Source organism: Pezoporus wallicus, unplaced genomic scaffold (genome assembly GCF_028554395.1).
Source record: "Pezoporus wallicus isolate ANWC-B61680 ecotype Strahan unplaced genomic scaffold, APGP_CSIRO_Pwel_v1 contig_4309, whole genome shotgun sequence".
In the NCBI taxonomy this organism is placed as follows: Eukaryota; Metazoa; Chordata; class Aves; order Psittaciformes; family Psittacidae; genus Pezoporus; species Pezoporus wallicus.
Window position 1 is genome coordinate 3134073 of NW_026638191.1, and position 21326 is coordinate 3155398.

The following is a 21326-nucleotide window of genomic DNA, read 5'->3' on the forward strand; positions in this document are numbered from 1 at the left end:
AGTGGTTGCCAGAAGCCAGGAGGGTGCAACTAGGGAAGGGATGACTGTGTTCCTAAACTCTTCCTTCTGCCATTCACAATGGGCCACTGTGGGAGTCTGGGCTCTGTGTTCTGCAGCCCTTCTCGGTGTGATCCAGTTTCTCTGTTGTGGTCTTACTAGCATCAGTATGAAAAGGAAGGTACCTTTTTCCTGCTGCTTTCTGGCATTATTTTCTCTATTAACCTCTGTCTCAGCAGTGTTTGAAGTCCTGAATCTTCTATTCTGTGAAGCTGCAATGTCATATAGCCTCCCCCTTGGTTACTTTGCCTGTAAAAACCCAGTGCTTGCAAAGCCTGCAGAAAGGCCATCCGTGCTCAGACCTCCATGCCTTCATGCTTCATGTCTACGAAGTTAGCACAGCTGGTCTGCTGTGTTTCTATTGAACCATGGTAGGAAAGGTGTCCAGAATAAGCTAGCTGAGGCAGTGGAACTTCCTTCTTTTCTGACTTGCACTCTGGCTGTTCCACCACCATGTAAACTGCTCCTGTTTTGACTGGGGGCTACATGTGCAAATCTAATTTCCATGTGCAACATGCTCAGGCAGCATGTGCCAGCCATTAGACCCACATCTGCCTCCTCCACGCCTCCTCTTTCCAGGCACTAGCAATCCCCTTTCACGAGAGGAGGAGTGTGACTGAGCAGTGTCTGCTGCAAGACTCCCATCCTGCAAGCTATTTATGGCACCAGGGATTGCACCTCAGGCCACTACAGCTTCAAACAGCCCCTTCCCACATAGAATCATAGACTGGTTTGGGTTGGAATGGACCTTAAGGTCATCTTTTTCCAGCACCCTGCTATGGGCAGGGACACCTTCCACTAGAGCAGGTTGCTCCAAGCCCTGTGCAGCCTGGCCTTGAACACTGCCAGGGATGGTAATGGCAGTATTTGACAGGATTGAACTCATCCTCTGCAGGAAGGCATGCTATCTGACAAGGTCAAATTCTCTTTGAGGTCCCTTCCAACCTGGTATTGTATGATTCTATGATAGGCAGCTGCTTTCACTCGGTCACAGGGAGTATGAGGACATGCCTGAGTTGCCCAGAAACATGTTGACCTGAAAAGTCACCAAAGACACACAGAGATCTGTCCTATACCTTTTCCTCCTGGGAGCTGCAGGCTGCAAGGTGCTGCAGATCCAGTCAATTGCCTGCTGTGCCCTGCTGGGGCAGTGCCTTGATTAATCCATTTTCTAAGCTCCTTGCAAATCTGCCTTTGACTTGGCACTCTCAACTGCATGCACCCCTTGCTGCTGCTGCTTGCAGGTCACCTGGCAGGACAGCAGGTAACTGCTAGTTATAGTCCCTTGTAAACAAGGTGATGCTGTTCACTGTAGGCTTTTGCAGCTCTGTCACCCCCTTTGCACTCTTTTTTCTCTTCTCCCTTGAGCTAGCCAGAACCAAGCAGCCTTCACCTGTGCCCAGCACTTGCTGTTCTGGAGTCTCCCTCTTTCCTTTCGGCTGGACCTTCCTGGGACTTTGATAGCTTCCCTCACTTCTGCAAGCTCCCTTCTTCTGTGATACCTTTCAGTAGAAAACTCCTCAGAGCATCTGCTTGTCCCTGAATCCACATGTGCCCTGTCTTCTGTCCCTGCCTGCATTCTTCTCCAGGCCCCTTAGCGCTGATCCTGTTGTGGCTAATTCTCAACAGAGTGCTCTGTGAAGTTCTAGCAGTTTATAACAATTGATCAGAACAGATGTGTGAGCTGGCCTGCCCTTGGAGCCCTTCCCAGAAGCTCACTCCAGCTATTGCTGGTTTTCATGTTCTGCTGCTTAATATTCTGCTTCTTAAGTGCTGGCCTTTCCTTTGGAACTTGGTGCATTCGCCTGTCCCGGGCAGGCTGGCTGGTACCGATGCTTTGGGACCGTCTGCGGGAAGCACACCTTCTGATCTGACATTTAGCAGTCCTGCTGGAGGACCTGTAATGTTGCTGTGATACAGGCATGTGAATCTAGGACTGGGAAGAGGTCCTGAGCTAATACTGTATCTTGTGATATAGAGAAATGAGGTCTGTGGACATCTCTGGGTGCCTCTGTAGAGAGGTGCCATTGCAAGAGGTGTCCTGCGGCTTGAAATGAGCATCATGGAGGAGGGAGGAGTCCTCAAACCAGCATGCCATTGCCCTCCAGGGGTACAGAGGCTCCTGAGCCCACTTGAGTCCTGGCTGGCAGAGAGGAGGCTCACACATGGTACCTTCAGGCACATGGGTACAAAGATCTGAGAAGCAGTCTGCTGGCAAAAGTTTCTCAGCCCGAGGCAGCTTTGCTGTTGCAAAGTACCCTTTGCTCTATTCTACTGCCACTTTCCAGTTTACACCAGTTTCTAAAGAGCACTGTTTCAGCCATGTGGATCTGTTGTGAATCACCAAAACCCCCACACTGAAGAGAGATTTTCTGTAGAAAGAGAGTGGCTGCAGTGCAGCGACCCCTTGTCACTTAGAAAACGTCCATCAGCCAAACCCATCACCTCATGTCTGCTCTGCAATTCTGGTTTTTCCACAAAATGCCTTGCTCAGAGATAAATGCTCTTGCCTTGAAAAGCTTTGGGAGGGTGTCAATTTCTGAGGAAATGCTTCTGGGCTTAGCCAAAACATATTGTGCTTTGGTGCTATTTTCAGATTTTCATTACTTTGAGGTAAATTAGATGCTTTCTTAGAAAAATGTCCGATTTCACAGCTCTCTTCATTGAGTATTTGAACATTATCACGTGGGCATGAGGACACAGCTGGAATGTGCCTGTTTCAGGCTCTTTTCCTCAGAAAACTTCAAGACTCCTCCTGAACTGACATCTCCCCCCTCCACTTTTTGTTTAACGCTGCAGGAAAAATCAAACTTGTCTAAAAAGTTCTCTCTGCTTTTACCTTTCCACGGTGGTCTCAGTGCCTACCTCTGACAGGGAGCTGCCCGCACAGTGTAGGCTCCTGGTGCTTTCTCCTTTGTGAATCTAGAGGTGGTGAGGGACTTTGATCCAGAAGGAGCTGTTGCTGCCAGGAGGCTTGAGTAGAGCTTGTGACTGTGGACCAGTATCCTGGTTTATAAAGAGGAAATTGCTGGATGTGCTTGGCTCCCATACTGCCCGGGGCCATGGCCTTCATCTGTTTCATGTACCTCCATCTCTTACACAAGCATTACTTTGTGCTGTAGAACTGCACCTGTATGTGGGATGGAGGCTCTTCAGATGGTCTCACCTTTTCTTTAACTCCACATTTTTCTCACTGTCATGTTCTGTGATCCCATCTTTACACTCTCACAGCCACCAGGGCTAAGAAAACCTCCCCACAGTATTGCTCATCACCTGCCAGGTGAATCCTGAGCCCTTTTCTCATGACAGAGATCCTAATGGCATGAAGCCCTCTACAGCAAGGGGACTGACGTGCCCTGTGCCATCCCATGCAGGGGCACTCCTTTACCTGCCTCTGATACCCAGTCACCCATCTGAGCATCTTCTAACCACTACTAACACATTGACAGCCATGCCAGCCTGTGCCACCCAGCAGCACCTCCTCTTGTCCTTCCCCCCTGCAGTAGCTAAGCCCACCCTTCACTGCTCAAAATAGATATTTTGTTCACTACTTTCTTACCTTAATTTCCCCAGGAACAACGAAAGCACCACAAGTCTTACCAGCCTCAGAAACTAAAATAGTTGTTATGGAAGAAGAGTGTAAGTACCTCTCCCCCCGCTCCCCCAATATAGCTCCTTTCCCCTTACTTGTTTTGGTTTTATGACACATTTTGCATAAATGCTTTATTGCCTCCTGGAATCTTCTTTAATCACCACTTCCCTTTGATTTCTGCCAAAGCCACTGATCTTTCCCTGGATCTTTCAAAGAATATGATTTATATTGCTGGTGTCTATACTAGGGAGGGAGAGGCTGATAACTATTGCAATGGGAATATGAACATGCTACTTAAAATTACAGCGGGTTTTTAAGTGTTCACAGCTCTTGCAATACAGTCCCTGCCCATGGCAGGGGGTTGGAACTAGGTGATCTTAAGGTCCTTTCCAACCCTAACTATTCTATGACTTATTGATGCTTGTAAGGTGTGCTTTTATTTAGCAGGAATTTTTGTTGGCTTGTTTTTAGGGTTGGGTTTGTTGTTTGTTTTGGGTTTTTTTTTTTTTTTTTTGAGGATAGGTGAGAAAACCAAAGGAGGCTATAGGAAATACAAGAAAAAGTACATAAGAGTTCTAAGCATAAGTCAGAAGAAAATTGCAGAAATACATCTGTGTTCTGCCATCACATTTTTCCTAGAGTGTCCAGAAAGTAAGAACAGATTACCCCAAGCATTTAATTTGATTTAATGTGGTGGAAGTGCTTTTTAGCATTCCCTCCTATTCATGAATGGGGTAGAAAATGGGCACACAAAAATACAAATCAAAGCATGTCTACAAGGGCAGGTCTAGAAGGCAGGAGCCTGGCCACTGGCTTGGCTCTTCCTAGTGGAGGCACTATTCCTGTGTGTGACAGTGTCTCTGTACTGGGGAACACTGAAGAGCCCAGCAGGGTCCCCTCTAAATGAGCAGGCACCCAGAGGGCTGAGGACTAGGCAGTTATTTGTGGTCTGCGCTGTTAACATTCCAGCTGCTCACAACCTGCCCTGGCAGCACAGCTGGCTCTGCCTCTCTGTTGATTCCGCTTTGCAGAGTTCATGGGGATGTTTCCTCCTTGGAAAGCTCGATCGTTGATGATTTTAAAGGAAATGTGATTGCAGCCACAGCAGGGACTGGCCAAGTATCCTTTAAAAGGTTCTGATTAGAAAACTGTACTTGTGTTGTGCTCTTGCGTTGCGTTTAGCCTTCCACTGCACTGGGGACATCAAGCTGAGACACAACACCATTAATACAATGACCATACCATCCTTCCCCAGGATTTTTCCATTGTGTTCACCAGCATAGATCCATGCTGCTGACTTGCATCACATTAGATATATGCTATTTTTAATAGAAGCCAAATTTCAACAATAGAAAGGAAACTGGCAAAATACCGTGTGGCTTGCACAGAAGTTTCTCCTTTTGAAACACTTCTTTCCTCTGGAGGAACATCATCCTTGACTGTGGGTTTTTTTCCTTAATGATGTGAAGAGATGGTAAAGTCTCCAGAGTTAAAGCTGTAATTGACTTTTTCCCTCACATTCCTTTTTCATGATCTCTTTCAATTGTTACCTAAATAACACATAGTCCTTCTGATTTTTATGGTTACTGATGATCTATCATAGAATTGCACATCTGTATAACATATGGGAAGGTAATGAAGATATTGTGAGGTGTGATGCTTTGGAAAGCTGACAAATACCTCATTCTTGTCGAATTCTTGCGTATCTTTTAAATATCTGTATCCAAAAGCTTGTCTGGCATCTGTAGGTTGTCCAGCCCCTCATTGTTTCACTGAAAGCCTGTAAATGATCCACTGGATTTTAAACACCACGTTGAGAAAGCACCATGCGAAGTTGGTGGTACCTGTAGTTCCCTGGTAAAGGAGAGACTGCCTTACATAGACAGCTTGGTCATGGCACTGGTCACTTCTGTTTGGCCTGTGGTGTGAGGCAAGCATCTTAGCAGGTAGGCTTGGCAAGGGTGTTAGACTCTACACCCCAAGAAGCTCACTGTGTTCTCGCCATGGCCCAGACAGCCCCTATGGGCAAGGAGATAGAAGCCCATCACTCCATGCAGCCCCACGTGCCTCACCCCCTGTAGCTGTGTTGCTCCCGGTGTATATGCTTTTAACTAGTCTTTTTCCCAAATGTCCCAGTTCCTTCCTCAGTGGTTTGAGCTTCCCTGCCACCCTTGCCTTGGGAAAAAGAGTGTGATGTCAAATATTTCACCTTTGGAGCATTGTTAAGCCTTTCTTACCACCCCTGAGTGTAGCTACTAGCAAATCCTGCTATGTTCTGAGTCACCCCTGCCTTCCTCAATCTGAGGGCCAGATTCAGAAAGGGACTCTGGTCTCTGGGAAAGTCTTTCCATGATGCCGTGTACCACAGTCTTACACCTTCCTCTGAGTATATATTGGTTTGAGCATTGACAGACCAGAGCAGCCCTAGAAATGCTTTCTTCAGAAAGCACTGGGGCCCAAAAGAGAAGAAATGCCTACTATTCTTATCAAGTCTTCCTGTTGAGCCCAGTAAGCATGACATAGTTGCAGTAGCTCCATCCATAGTGAAAAACTGTTAAATAAGACATGCTGTCTTGTGTTTGTCAAGGGCTAAGATTGCGCAGTTGGGTGGTCAGCAGCTCAGCTCACAGGCAGGGACTTGCAGGAATGGGGTAACTTGATCATGCATCCTAATGCAGAAAGAAACATCCTTTATACTCATTTCAACATGCAGAGAGCTCAAAATGGTAAAGTGATCCTGTCAGTGTGCAGCTTGGAGCAGCTAAACGAGGTTTGGGGGTCTGTGGCTACAGACCTGCTTGGTAAAAGGAATAGGAATTAGTGTCAAAGTTTAGAAACATTTTGTTGGAGGCAAAAATGGAAGAAAGTTGGGAGCAATCTGAGATAGCAGGTATATGCAGGACAAAGATACTAAATCTTATAAAAGTTTCCTTTTTAAATGGTATTTAAAGATACTGATTGAAATCTTTTAAAAGGTCAGGTAATCTCTTTTGCGTGTTTTCTGCTGTTGAGTTCCCCTCTAGTTTATTTCCTTGATTTTAAGAAACAGCTGAAGTCTTGAGGGTAAGAAGTTATTACTGGCTGGGTGGAGAAAGCAGGGTTTGGATACTCTCAGGATAGAAGAGAATCCACCAGTGATGAGCAGATGCTCTAAACCAACATGTGGATCATTGCAGCTGCTTACCCTGCTCATGCCCTTTGTCTGGGTAGCTATCTAGCTAATCTGGTTGAGTGCCTTTACCAGTGTCATGTAAGGTGACATTGCTGGCCAGGCTACAGATGCTCTGCAGTAGAGAGAGGTTTTGGATCAGATGAGAGATGAAAAAGGGAGAAAGAAAGAGGAGAAGAGGCAGTGCTGAGCTTTGCTGGGAACATGAGGATTGGGGGATAATGTGAGGATAAATGAAAGCTGGTCTCTTCAGATTGATTTTGGGGAGCTTTATTTCAACTGCTGGGGATCACAAGCCCTCCCTGAAGTCCCTTTATAGGTCCTCAAGGGAAAGTAGGTGAAACAGCACTTCTTTCTCCAGTTATGTCTAACTCTCCACACACCAATTTGGATCCACAGGTTTCATAGCTGTCATCTTGGTGATAAAATTGGTGGACTAAATCTGTAGACTTATCGGTTTAGACTTATTCAGGTTCTCTCCCATTTAATACCTTCCCCAATTCTTAACATGGCTGGGTTGGAAATGTTTTCCTTACTGTCTTTCTCCCAGGTGAGATAGGCTTGGTGGACTCACATGAGCGCAATGGCTCAATGATGTCTTTACTGTGATGTGGTTTGTAAGTCACATCTAGTTGAAGCTTCAGCATACAGCACAGTAAGATGTGACATGTACTTCAGGTTCAGTCAGTTCCTCCAAACTGTATCTCAAGTGCAGTCTGGTATGACCTTTTCTGAGTAACCATGGCAGACCTGAATGTCATTCTCTGGTCTCTCTTAGTCAGAAGCCACTGTGCTGGAGCCAACAATGCTACAGACATGAGCATGGTGCTGTTTTGGAGTTGAAGGTTGTCCAGCTACCTCCAAGCACAGATAGAACAGATGGAAGTCAGTCCACCGAGGGCCATGTGGACAGACCAGTTTTCAATATTAGACTAAAAATAAGTCCTGGTGTGGTCTGTGCTCAGACGGTTCAAACCCCATGGCTGGAGGTGTGGTTGATAATGGAGTGGCACCTGCATGCAGGCAGGCATGGGACCCTGAGGTGTACGTGCTGGACGTCTCGCTGTCAGGCTGCAGGGAGAGCTGTGTTTTGCCTGTCTGCTGTCAGGTCCCGCACCGTGTGTTTTTTAAGTAACCATCAGTTCCACTACTCTAAAGACAGGGTGCTGTGACTCTAAGGCAAATATGGGTAGTATGGAATGAAGTGTAGGATGGAAGCTGATGTCCCCTGGAAGAACTGAGGCTGTAAACCCAGCATTCAGAGTAGGAGGCTGTGTATCAGATCTGCTCTGTATGAATCCATCTTGCGATTCTGGCATGTTGCTTCACTTCCTTGGCTTCAACTGTCCCACCTGCAAAAGGCTTTTTAGGTGGTTGCACAAAATCCTTCATTGAAGTATCATGTTGCTGCTACTACATTTGGTGATGGGGACTGGTCAAAATAAGATGCTGCAGCACTAACGCATTCTGGGACCCTTGTGGTAGAGAAAAGCATAGGAAGTGCTGGAGAGATCAGCCTGGAAGAGCAACTAGAAGCTTTATAATAACACAGGACTTTGTCCCTGCAGTAACTTCCTGTCCTATGGAAGCAAGCAGTCCCTTGGCACTTGGAAACCTTTAAACTCCCTTCTCAGTGGAACACCTGAACAGTGCAGATGGGAGATGTGGGCAGTGCTGCCTGTGTTGTTTTGATCAGCACTATCTGATGTTCTTGAAATGAGTGTCCTGCAGTCTGGCATTTCTATTTTGGGATGAACTTCAAATCTCCAGCTATTGATCCTCATGGTCCCCACGGGAACTGGGAACATAATTCCAGCAGGATCTATTTCAGTAAAATGCAGGGGTAAATACTGGGTTGTTTCCAAATGAATAAACACACAGGAGCAGAAGTTTTACGAGCTCCAAGGTCCCCAGACTGTTGCCAGGTGAGCCCCAGTCTGCACAGACCCTTCTGATTCTGTGTGCAGAGAGCAGTCAGCATTTAGCCTCTCTGCTCAGGTTTATTAAGAGAAGAGGGTGTCATGCCAGACATACAGAAACCTGCCATAGGGAGAATGGTTAGGATCAACAGCTCCTCCATGCATTAATCAGTGTAAATCATGGATTTAGTGTGGCTCACGCCAGGATTACAGTGCTACAGCTAAGGAATAGCTTGGCCAGACACCTTCTCATCCATGTTCTTCTGACAAGCTGTTGGATGAACTCGGTGGAGAGGAACCTCAGCAATTCTGTGTTTTATCAGTAAGTACATGAGGCATATACAGAGCAGGCAATCTGTATACAGTCTCCAACCAGCTGAGTTCATCTGTCTAACTGAATGTCTAAATATTGAGAGAATGAAATGTCTGTACTCTATGAACACCCCCCCCAGTCAAAATTAGTTATAACGCAAAGGAGCAGCGAACCTGTTGCGGTCTCCTTGCTCTCCTCGACAGTAGCTGTAGTTTGTGAAAAACCAACTGTAATTTATAGTCCAAGCTGCATTAAGTAACTCTGCAGGGTGAGTATTTCACCAGATCTCTGAGAGCGGGCTGGTGAGCTGCCTGTAAAAGTTAAATGACGTGCATGGTAGGAACTGTGAAAGGATCCGTGCACCATCATTAATGGCCTTTCTGCGCAGATGGCTTGTATGAAGGGAAGTCCGCACGGCAATGTCAGTGTCTGTGGCTCTCCTCTCTTGCCCTGTCATTGATGTTAATCCCAAATAACCTTGGTGTGGGATAGAAAATAGATGCTCTGAATGACTGCAGTGCTTTGAATCTCTCTTGTGTTTATGCTGCACTATGCTCACTGTCTGGAACAGCAGCAACAAAATGTGGCTTCAGGTTGTTCTCAATCACATCCATCAAGAGACAGCCCTCTTTTCCCCATCCTCACCTCCTTACTCCCTTCTGCTTTGTTCTCAGCCCTGGGACTTTCCAGATAGGGAAGGAGGTGCTGGCTGTGCCTGTAAGGCCACTGACAGCTCAGGGGAAATGAGAGGGGATGATGACTATTTTTTCTAATATAAGATCCAGGAAAAGGCAGGTTTAAAATCAATAGCTGGAGATGTGTCTTTGCACACTGTGTGCGTAACACTGGAGCTCTTGTCACAAATAGTGTGGATGTTACAAGATTTGTTCAAACAGTAACTACACATGTTCACGGAAGAGAAACCCATCAAAGGCTATTAAATGTCAAGACACTGTGGCTGACTTAGGTTGTCTCTGAGCAGCTCATCCTAGATGTCCAGAAGAAAATGATCATTGCATGCTTGTGCTTATCTTCTTCCTTAAGCATTGCCTATTTTCCACTGTCAGAGTCAAGACAGGGCTTTCTTTTGACCAGTACTGCACAGCTTATAGTCTTATGAAGGCCTGTATTTCATGACACTCTCTTCTCAGGAGGGAGCTGGGCTGACTGCCTCTTTTTGTGGCCTTTGCTACATCTCTGCCGCTAACAAATGGACCATGGTAATATGAATCTGTGACTCAGTTTTAAAACACTTTGTGCTTCTTTGGGAGAAAAGGCACAATACTTGAAGAAAACAGGATTTAAAACATGACAATAAGATGCTGCTAGGAGAACTGATGAACCATGTATTTTTACAACAGGCATAACTCTGTTGACAGCTCTCTTTCTAGCAGTACACAACATGCATGTTCCAAGCCTCAGTCATGTTAGATTCTTTTGTATTTGTTTAAAAGGAACAGAATTGTTCATATGAGATGAAAATCCCATGCAATCTCTAGCTGGTCAGCACTGTAATCCACTCTGGTATCACAACATCACACAGCACTGCATCTTACTGTCCACCTTTTCTGGTGGAAATGGTACCTTTTTATCTGAGGTGCTTTTTATGGGCAGGTTTCTGGCCTGTTTTTATTTCTCCTTTTCTGCTTCCCCCTTACTGTGGGAAGGCTTGCTCCAGAATCCTTTCCTGTAGGATTTATGATGTGAGACTTTGCCAGATGCATTGTTTTGCTTGCTAGCAACCAGTACATTTGATGGTTGCAGGGGTGACGGCTTCCTGCAGGCTGTGCTTGTTCTCCATCAGTGTATCTTTCAGTTTGCACCAGTGCTTTTGTTCATGAAGCTTCAGTGCTCCCTGATCTGATGGCACACTTGCAGCTGTAGCAGAGACCTGTTCGTTGTGCAGTTATAAGGTACATCACCAAAAGCATGCACTCCAAAGCAAAACTTTCACAGCTCCTATGCTGAGTGCTGGCCCAGCAGCGCTCAGGGACCCTTCAAAGGGACAGTGTCTGTCTCCTGTGTCCCTGTCCCTGTTACAAAGCCATTACGATGGCTTTGGGTTCTAGTTCCCATTAATCTTATCTGGAACTGAGCACTGAATTTCCTTACTAAAGTTTGGAAGTTTTCATACTTGAGGAGTTTTTGCAAGGCCTTCTTTGGTGGCTTGGCCAAATCAGGATCTGTTCTAAAACCCAGATACACTCCAGTATGTGTACCCTGCTCTGCACATTCGGCTCCCAGCAGACTGGCATGCCCTAGGAGGGAAGCAGCTATTTGCTGTCCCAGGGCCATGTGCATTTTCAGTCTTTACTGAAGTATTTGCCCTATCTTCTTTGCAGAGCACTTTGGGACAACTTGTTCTGCCCTGGATAGCTGTGAAAAGACAACCCCAGAGGCAATGGTTATTCAAGGCAAAGCATAGAAATAGCTCTGTTTGGTGCACAACTCTGTCTCTGTCAGACAGTGGAAGGCGTTGACTTCCCTGTGGGGACAGAAGACAATGGGGTTGGGCAATGCATTGGTTCAAGCAAAATGAACAGTAAGCTTGGCTCTGTCTTGAGCTGTGTGCAGGTAGCAGCGTGGGCTACCCCTGCTGTGCACAGCCTGGTGAGCAAACTCCTCATTCAGAGAGGAATGGGCCCCATGGAGTCTTACTAAAAGTAAGAGAGACAGAACGCCCTTGTTTGGTTGCTATGTGCCAAGCATCACCCAAATGTGAGAGGCTTCACAGGGTGCTGGGAGCCCTCTTTTACCGGTGAGTGCAGGTGCTGGGATGGAGCTTGAAGTGTGAGGACAGAGACCATGGCCCTGGTGGTGTGAGCTCCAGCCTTCTTCCTGAGACAATGAGGTGTTCAGTCTGCAGCGACTGGTCTGAAGGCACCAGCCTCTCCATGAGGTTTGTTCATGCTTTGGAAAACAGGGTGCAGGAGGGTATCTCCTTAGAAACCTTGAGTGCAGTATAAAAGGCACGGGAAAGTGGGTAGCAACCACACAGCTGGAGATGTAACTGTGTTAGGATATAAGCAAGGTGGGTAGTCCAGGAAGAAGGACTATCTTTAACGAGATCAAGTATTCAGTTGGAAAAAGCAGATGCTTTTGAATGCCCAGCCCTTCTTTCAGTTGTGTGAAGATGGTTCTGCATTCCCCAAAGCTGGTCTGCTTTTGTAGCCTTTATCAGTTGCTTTAACAAAAGGTTTTGCCTGTCTAGAAGCCTTTGTTTTCCCATGCAGACTCTATGTTCTGGGCTGTAAATTTGTCTGAATCGTTCAGATAGGAATTGCAGTGAAATTCTGCAGAGTCCTGTCAGCTTTGTTTGTAGCTTACATGGCTGGAAAGCTTTTCTCCAGAAAGCAAGCTGGATTTGGAAAAGCCTCTGTATCCCCAGGAAACCTGCTGGCTGCCTCCCTCTTAGCACAGACTGGGGCTGACTGACTTCTACTGCTGAACTTCTGCTTGATCTGTTGAGGCAGCCCCACTGGGGCATGATAAAGAAATGCTCAGATGCAGGGGGGGAGAGATGGAGCTGATCTTGCTTGAGCTGGACCTGTTTTGGTGACAATGAAGGCACTTGCTTCTGGCTCCGAAAACTTATTTCCTCCCAGAGATGTGGAGAAATGAACTATTCCCTGCCATATCTCTGGATCTTGGTCCAGTATCATGGCACAAATCAGGCTTCAGCAGCATGCCACTGTGATTCTGTGAGCCTGCTGGTGCAGGGTTGCATGTATGGGTAAGGGGAGGGCAAGAAGAGATGGGAAAGGGGAGCTTGTAACTACAGCTTGCCAAAAGGATGATCTTGTCCTGACATGCTGGCTGCTTAGAGGAAGGCATGTCCTCAATTCCTCACCCAGTTGGCCACTGCAGTGGGAAAGGAAAGGTCAAGTTGCAGCTCCAGGACCTGGAGAGGTGAAGGTTGGTCTAAAAGCATAGGCTAAGGTTTGTATCTCTGGGGTTTTCACTTTGGCAAATGAACTAATTGAACATTGTCTAAGAAAACAGAATTGCCCAACAAAGGAAATAACAATATATCCTTTTTGTGTGTTTATTTTTGTCCCTGCAGTAACCACAACTCTCTCGTCCTGGTCCGGGCATGCTAGAAAATGCAACGAAACAGCCAAGTCCTATTGTGTCAATGGTGGGGTATGCTACTACATCGAGGGGATTAATCAGCTGTCTTGCAAGTAAGTGAGTGTAGTTCTTGTGTCAATATGGGAATTACTTCACTGGGGGAGAGGAGACTGCAACTGCTCTGGAATTCCTCTGACAGTGGCAGTTTGAGCTGTACAGGTTCAGAAAGGGAGATCAGAAGTGGGGAGGAGGGGTCATAGCTCCTTTTTGTGTGTGTGCTACTGTTCACTTTTCCTGACTTTTTCTCCAAGAATGTGTTTGTCCCAGCTGTTTCCTCTCCCTTTCTTCCCTTTCTCCTCTGCAGCTTCAGGGAAGGTCAGGTCCCCTTTGCTTTCCCTGAGCTAGGTCAAAGCTGACACATCCTCCCATCCATGCGGGAGGGCTTTTCCCAGGGCATAGCCACCTCCATCCTCCATGGCTGGAGGGGTTCCTTGCTGAGACCTGCCTCTGACCCCTGCTGTCTGTGCTTCATGGGCCCAGAAGTGGGTTTAGCACATAGCTGTTCACCACACTGTGCCACTGTGGGTTATTTCTCCCTTTCAAATGTTAAAACCTGAAAAACAAACAAACATGAAAACCCAAAACCCAACCAGGGACACATACCAAGTTATCCTTAAAATGGAATTTCTTGGGGAGTTTGAAGTGGGGCTGCATAATCTGAGAGATGTGGAATGGGATGTGAGACATTTTCACCTCTGGTTCAAACCTATCACAGCCAGCAAGCTTAATAGCATTTCACAGCTCACCCTGTAAGCCTAATGGGGACTGTGAACGACAAGTGCAGTCTGATTGTCCATGCTGGAAATGTAGGTAACTAAAGCATATCTGTACCTGCTGCTGGGCTCCTGTGGACTGAGCATGAGATGGTGCCCTGTGTGTGCTGAGCAGATGCAGTCAGCTCCTGAGCTCACCTGGGGATCCAGGATCACTGTGCCAGCTTGGAGAAGCCCAGAGCTGACTGTTTTCTCCCTGCATGGCCCAAAGACCTCTCCATGGAGATGCACAGCCAAAGGTATTTACATCTGTAAATTGTACGTATGTCAAGATAGTACCACTGGTGCTGTGTGGTGTGGTGCTCACCAGACACCTCAGCTCCTCAGGCCTTGAAGGACACATCTGAAGAGAACCATCACTCCTTTTGGAAGGGTTGTGAGCTGGGTTATGCTTAGCACAGCTCTTCCCTTCTCCCAGCTCTTGTTTTGGCAGGGAGCAGTAGGAAAGGCCATGTGGAAATGCATTCTGCTGAGCTCCTGTGCTCTTACTTTCCAATGCAGGATCAGCTGTGGTGGGAAGGACATAGGATGAACAGCATCTTCCAGTTCTGCCAGGCTTGCCCCTTCACACATGAAAAGAGCCAGGTAGGACAGAAATCACATGCTGTGGTCCTCCACGTTTCCCATGTGTGTGAAGAGCTGCAAGAGCAGCCTTTGCACACCACAGACTTGTGTTTCAGGGTAGCTGTCTCTGCCATTGGCTTCTTGATGGCACTGTAAGTTCATCTTGCCAGGGTTCCCAATAGGAAACATGAGGAAGCTCCGTATGGTGAATCAGTCACATCCATTATTCTGGTGTAGCTGTAGCCTTGGGAATCCCCAGCAGTTCCAGTCCTTCCATGCTGGGGAGGGCCAACCCTTGAAGACCAGAGGAATGTATGAATCAGTATCTCTACCTCTTAAGCAATGCGGTGATGCCAAAAGCATATATCTCAAGACTATTTCTTCTGAGAAGAACTTGAATCCAAATCAAGACTTTTCAAATTGGGCCAATTTCTAATTACAGCAAAAGTTACCTGAACTCCTCAGCTATGATGGTAAAGCTCCATTTTTCTTAACAGAGAATACATATGGTAATTATCAAGTGTCTTCGGCAGACAGGCTGTTTTAGCCAATGTAATTCCAGCCTTGCAACGAAACAGTCTACCTTCAAACCAGGCTGCTACAACAGCTGATGAACAGAGGGGAAGATCAGTGATGGATTCCATTAAGATTTTATACGCCCTACAATCCAGACCTAATTATGTCATATAATTTGAAAGCCTTAATTCCTTACTTGCAGATGATGAAATTACTTCCTTTCTGATAAGTCCCAAAGTACCAATTGCTAAAATCTGATGATAATTGAATGTGTGTGTGTAAGGGCAGCAAAGTGTTAACCAAAACGAGGTGCTTTGAAGGTCTGCACTGTCACTACTCATCTGCCAGAAAAGACAGTTCTGTCTTAACAGGAACTCAGGGGACCCAAATGCCTTTCACACAGTACAGTAACTTCTGATCTTACTGCTTGAGGAGATCTCTGGATGCTCAGTCTCCTTGAGTGTTTTTATCATCAAATCATAGACTGAAGATAAGAAATCCTGGCTTCTGAAGTGGTGAATTTTAGAGTTTCTGGGCTCTAGAAGATAATAGTTATTAAGGAATGCAGAAGTTTGAACTTGACATAGTATTTCTCATAAATTGGCTTTTCCAGTAACAGAACAGAGATGATTCTTGGGGAAGGCTGACAATGAATAAACAGACTTTGCATTTGTCTGCCTGAAAACTAGCAGAATGCTGGAATGTTTCACAGTTGCTTTGTTGCAGCAAGACAAGATCTGCTGTTGTGGTTTGTGAAAGGTACAATGGTACAGATTCAGAGGAGAAACTAGAGGAGGCAAAGAGGCAGGCTTTGACCTGCATTTCTGACCTCTGTAAAGCGGGAGCTAGCCTTGGTGCTCCAGCCACACCATGTCTCTGAGACATGAGCATGGAGATCAATAGGTTCTTCTGCACACAACATCTTCAAATGTCTCAGAGGTCAAACAAGAGCCACATGAGCATCTAGAACCAGGAACAACGCATATGTCCCTGCAGTGTTCCCACTTTGCTGTTCTGATTAGAGACAATAGGGCCTGGGGTGCTGTCTTCTGGCACCAAGTGCCAGCTTGTAGTCCTCCTTCACTGGGTGCTTAGTTTGTTCTAGCACCTGGGCACCCATTCATATTACCAGGCTTTCCAATAGTGGCTATCAGAAACTTTTAGAGTGTTCTTTCCTACCTGTCACCATCCTGTATCACTTTCCTGGGCTGGATTTCATGGTTTGCAGCTGCCCACAAACATAGAAGATCCTTCCTGTAGATTTTAAGCTGGCACTCCAGAGCAAAATGAGCAGCTAGGTTCTCCAATGATTTCTTCTCCTGAAATGGCTCATGCTTGATCTATTACAGATATCCCCTGAATTGGCATGTGGCCTCTTTTTTTAACAGGCTTCACAGAAACATGTTCTTCCTGGTCTTTTAAGTTCTGGGGAACAAACTGTTTGCCTGTGAAGCCACTTTCTTCATCCTCTTTCAATACTCTTCAGCTGGACTTTGAATGTTTTCTTCCCAGGGGAAAGCCCAAACAGACTTCCAGCTCTTCCAGAAATTGTCTTTTTTAGATTGTTTTTCCATAATTTTGTCCTTAATTTGAAGTGAATTCTACACATGCTAGTGTCAAAGGAAACCTGAACATGATACAATCTGTGCTGTTATCCTGACTCTGCAAACAGACCAGCTGGAAGGTAGATGGGAGAAGTGTGATTTGCCTCAGATGTCCTGCAAATTGTCAGCGTAAAGCCCGGAAACGACTGAGCTACACACATACAGAATTGACTCAACAGTAAATTAAAAAGCCCTAGGCTCTTGTTGACAGGAAGAATTTCTCGATCCTTCTCCACACTGTTTTGCTCAGAGAGACCTTACGAGCTGACCTGGTTTCTCACCATAACTGTGGGGAAGTGGTGAGTCTGAGTAGAACAAGTTCCAGTGTCTGCAGAAGGGATGCTCACAAACATGTCTCGAGGTCTTCAGCTGGTCTGGGGTGCAGGAGAACAGTGGCTGGTTTGTTGTGTCTACCTCAACGTGCTGCTTGGGATGGCAAGCAGCCTCTGATCTTGGGTCTGCCTTGGTCTTGCAGCCCATTAGGGTTTTGGCACAACCTAGAGCAGTTTGAGGTCTCTCTAATCTTTTATTCCTGAGTGCCATGCATAATTACTCCTTTTTCCAGTTAGGTCTTGGCACATGTTATCTACAGTTGGGTCTTCTCAAGCAAACAAAGAAGCAAAGCCAAGTCTCATCACTGCACAGTCCTTTCTGCCCACTTAAATGTGCTTCATGACTCATTTGTGTGGTGGATGTAATCAAAGTGGCTGGTACCATGGGCCAGGATCTTCCTAAATTGCATGGAATCAGAAGACTTAGAGCTTTACAGAGCAGCATCCCCTCTTTGTGTTGGACTAGTTGTGCTTGCAAGAGCCAGGTTGAAGGATTTACAAATGCTGACAGATAAACACTGTCTGGGTTTGAGCTGACAGCACTGCATTACATCAGAGAGTGAGGTCAGGGGCCTGGAGGATCTCAGACAAAAAGTGAAAGTCAAGGAGAGAATAAAAAGCAAAACAAAGTGAAGGAGAAAAGATCAAATAATTTTTAAACCAGTTGATGTATGCAAATCACCAGTTTACAAAACTACATGTTCACCTCCTAGGAGCCTCCTCCATGTATGTTGTTTCCTGAAGGTTTTCCCAGGAGATAGGAAAGATTATTCAGAAGAGTTAGCCACATTGCCAGGCTGCCTGTGCTGTCCAGAGCACCATTCAAAGGGGTAAACAGGCTGATCCTGTCCTCCCTGCAGCACAGCTTGCTCAGCTCCCCTGTAATGCCAGGAGCTATGCCACCCCTCTTGATAACTCTACTGATAGGTCAGCACAAGCTGCACATTGCACAGACACAAGGATATCTCCTTGTCATGGATATACAAGCAGTTCTGTGGGGAGGTGTTGCAATGTCCTTGGAAATGAAGAGCCCACAGTGTTGAGCTACGGGTGAAAATCTCCACATCCTGTTCCAAACCTCCTGAGCCAACCAGGACTCATTCATTGAGTCCTGTGTGCTGTTTATCATGGGTGATGAGATTAGCTACCTTTTCAGGTTCAAGTAGCCCAATGAATCCCATCCAATATGTCTTTTTTAGTGCACCTGTAACTATAGCAGACCCTTGAGCACCATCAGTGTGAAAACTGATCCTGCAACAGTGAGGCTCAGAAAAGACAACATCACAGATCCTGCTGAGTTCCCACAGCTCGGTTGGAGCTGCACTGTTGTCTTCACTGAGCTCATAGGTGGGTGTCCCTGCAGTTTGGACTCTACTGTACAGCAAACATGCCTTGATTAGCTGCTCTGGATAAGGCCTCTGAATTTATTCTGGTTGCCTTCTTTTCTTCCCATCAGTGATTTTGTGGAGTTCAGCCTTTTGTGGCTCTCCAGAACCTGATCATCTGGGACTGGTCAGGGGACAATGACAGAACTGTCTTCTTTTTCAGCCCTTCACACAACTAAGCAACATGCATGAAACATTTCTCCACTTGCTAGATCAGTGCATTGTGTCTTTTTCGCTGCAGCTTCTCCTTAGCCTGTTATTTTGAAGCACCTGCTCCTTCACATTGTTCTGTAACATGGATTGCATTGAGAGCTACCAAATTTGGCACTCTTTAATTAAGATCTTGGGGAGCAAAGGAAATGTGCCAACCCTTGCAAGATTTAGATCAACTGCTGGGCAGAAAGAGTGTTGCTTCCAGCAGGAAACATTATGATAATGGTGTTATTAATTAAGAGTAGCAAATAATAATTAACAATGATTCTTGCTCTGCCCAGATATGGGACAAAAGGTCAAAGCTTCTCAATTTTCATAAAAAAGTGCTCTTCAAACAACACAGAAATGGGTCATTCAAACCATTTTGGTTTGTACTTTTGAAAGTGCTTTATTTGGCTGATCATCTTACTGCAGTTTTCTTTACCGTGTAAATAAATTTATCCTGAAAGCAAGAACAGAACTTTGTGGATGTTTTCGATATGGGGTTTAAAAAAAAAAGGTCTTAAGCAATTGATCAAAACTGAAAGATTTGGATATTTTCCAGCAACAGAATCTGGACATAAAAATTTTGGCAGTCTTGGGGTTGTCCCCACAGACTAGAGAGGGGACAAGGTGCTGTCTGCAAGAGCTTGGTGCAGCCTTGTACTTCCCCAAGACGGGTCTTACAGGCCCAGCTTTGTCCACTTCCCTTGGCCTTTGAGGAAAGACATGCTTGACTAGGGTCAAATGTGCAGGAAGAAGGATGCCATGATCAAAGACCATCTCATGCCTCTTGAACTTGGTGAGCCTTAACTTTCAGACGTATCCCTCAGGGCATGTGCTTGGCCACTGAAGAAAAGCTGCCCAGAAGCCCTTACCACACGTTGCAGATCCTGCATGCAGAAGGGGTCCTTTCCGTTGTTCTTCCTGTCCTGACAGGGAGACTCATGTGCCATACATACTGGAAATTTCATGTCTAGAGCCATAGTAATGAATAACAAACCGTCTTCACCAGCTTACAACTATGAGACAGCTAAAAAAAGGAATCAGGAGCATTGCAGACTTTCAAAGGTCTGCTGGTCACTGTTGATGCCAGCAACATTTTTTATGAGGAATCAGGACCCAGGGATGCCAGAGTGTTTTGACAACTTGTATACTAGCTTGGGAGGTGACAGAAGGTGCTCGTGTTCATGAGGGTTTATTTTCTGTCACTTTTCCCACTGCTGATTCACTAGTAGCTAAAGATGAAAAGCCTGAGTTGTCCTAGACACAGACAAGACTGTTGTCTACTGCCTTCTGTCTAGCAAGATCTTCTCCCCACCCACACTAGGCTGACTGCAGTGATATGATAAAGGGCTATATGGTAGCTGTCACGGCATCAAAGCTTCTTTGACACTCTTCAGTTTTGCTTTTACACTTCTCACCAATTTCTTTCTCTGGGTTTTTATTTCCTTCCACCATTTTGCACATAATTTTCAGTCTTTCCTTAATGGCATGCAGCTTCAGTCACACTGAAGTTCCAGCCTTGGCTGACCTCTTGCAGATGTGCACCTGAGATAGTTTAAACCCTTTTTAGGCAATGTGCCCTTTTTGAGGTGGGTAGGACATTTGCTTCATTCAGCAGCGCCAGAGACCCTTCAGAGCTCTCACAACATATGTGAAATCTCAGATCCCAGACAAATGGACAGCACATTGCAAGCTAAACTGCATACCTTTGAAGATCCTGTGGATAAATTCATGACCCTCCCAGTTGTGATGAATAAACTTCAAAAAAGATTGGGAAGACGCCCTCTATTTTGGATGCCTCATTCAAACCCCAATGTAATCTCTTAAAGGTTGCTCCAAAGTTGTGCTTCCATAGGGATGTCCTTGTAAGTCTGCATCACCCAACTGCCTCAGGTTTGTGCTCTTTGATTGCCAACAAGGCATCCTCTTCAATCCACTCCCCAGCACCAGCGTCCTCTGTTTCATCGTGGGGAAGGTCAACAGGTCTCCTTCGTGTCTGATGGTAACCCCTTGGGCTGGGCTTTACTTGGGAGCTGTCTGGACTCCCTGGTACTGAAACAGTGTTGCTGGTATGTCTCCCTTCCCTGTGCTCCAAGATGAATGTCCAGGAATGAGAAAAGAGGGTGAATTTTTAAAGGATCTGCCTGAGCAGGGAGTGCCATTTCCAGTTTCAAAAGTTACTTGGATACCAAAAAACTGAAGTGGATGACGGGGGAGTTTAGTGAAGCCTCATGCAGAGCCATGCCTTTAAGTTGTCCCCAAGCAGTTCAGGGTGCACAAATAGTCCAGCACACTCCCATATGGAAGTGTTAGCACAGGTCCTGGAAACCAAATGCTACGTAGCATAGAAAACAGGTTTAGTCATGGGCACTGAGGGTGCACCAGCTTTTTTTGCTCAGTGCAGACCTACTAAAACTGCAGTGAAAATCAGCAAGAAATCAAATTCCAAAGTCATGTCAGTCATGGAGTGTCTAGCAAAGCTTTCTTCTGTGAGAGGGACAGCAGGTGATATGTCTCCCTGGACCCTGCCTTGAAGAACTGGAAAATGCATTCTTTAGGGGAAAGATGGACAGGTTTGGAGCTGCGGAGGTGATGAGGTGGGGAAAGACAGTAGATGGGATGAAGAGATTATGCAGCTTTTTATTGGCTGTATCTTCTCCTTGGATCATGCTGGATTCAGAGCTGTGTCTTAAGCTCAGAAGAGGGAGAGTTCAGTTGGGGAGGGAGGCAGTTATGAGACAAGCACGTAAGAGCTGTGACTTCAAGAAGCCTA

General features: G+C 46.0%; 1 protein-coding gene across 5 annotated transcripts in view; it reads left to right on the forward strand.

Annotated features, from left to right (window-relative positions):
- Positions 1-21326, forward strand: part of NRG2 (neuregulin 2) — a 152183-nt gene that overhangs the window by 106233 nt on the left and 24624 nt on the right. For 4 of the 5 annotated variants that reach the window (XM_057409887.1, XM_057409886.1, XM_057409888.1 and 1 more), the window contains exons 4-5: positions 3631-3696; positions 13114-13234. In XM_057409887.1, the coding sequence (XP_057265870.1) occupies positions 3631-3696; positions 13114-13234 (187 nt within the window). The remainder of the gene's footprint in view (positions 1-3630; positions 3697-13113; positions 13235-21326) is intronic. The other variant, XM_057409889.1, reaches the window with a different exon arrangement.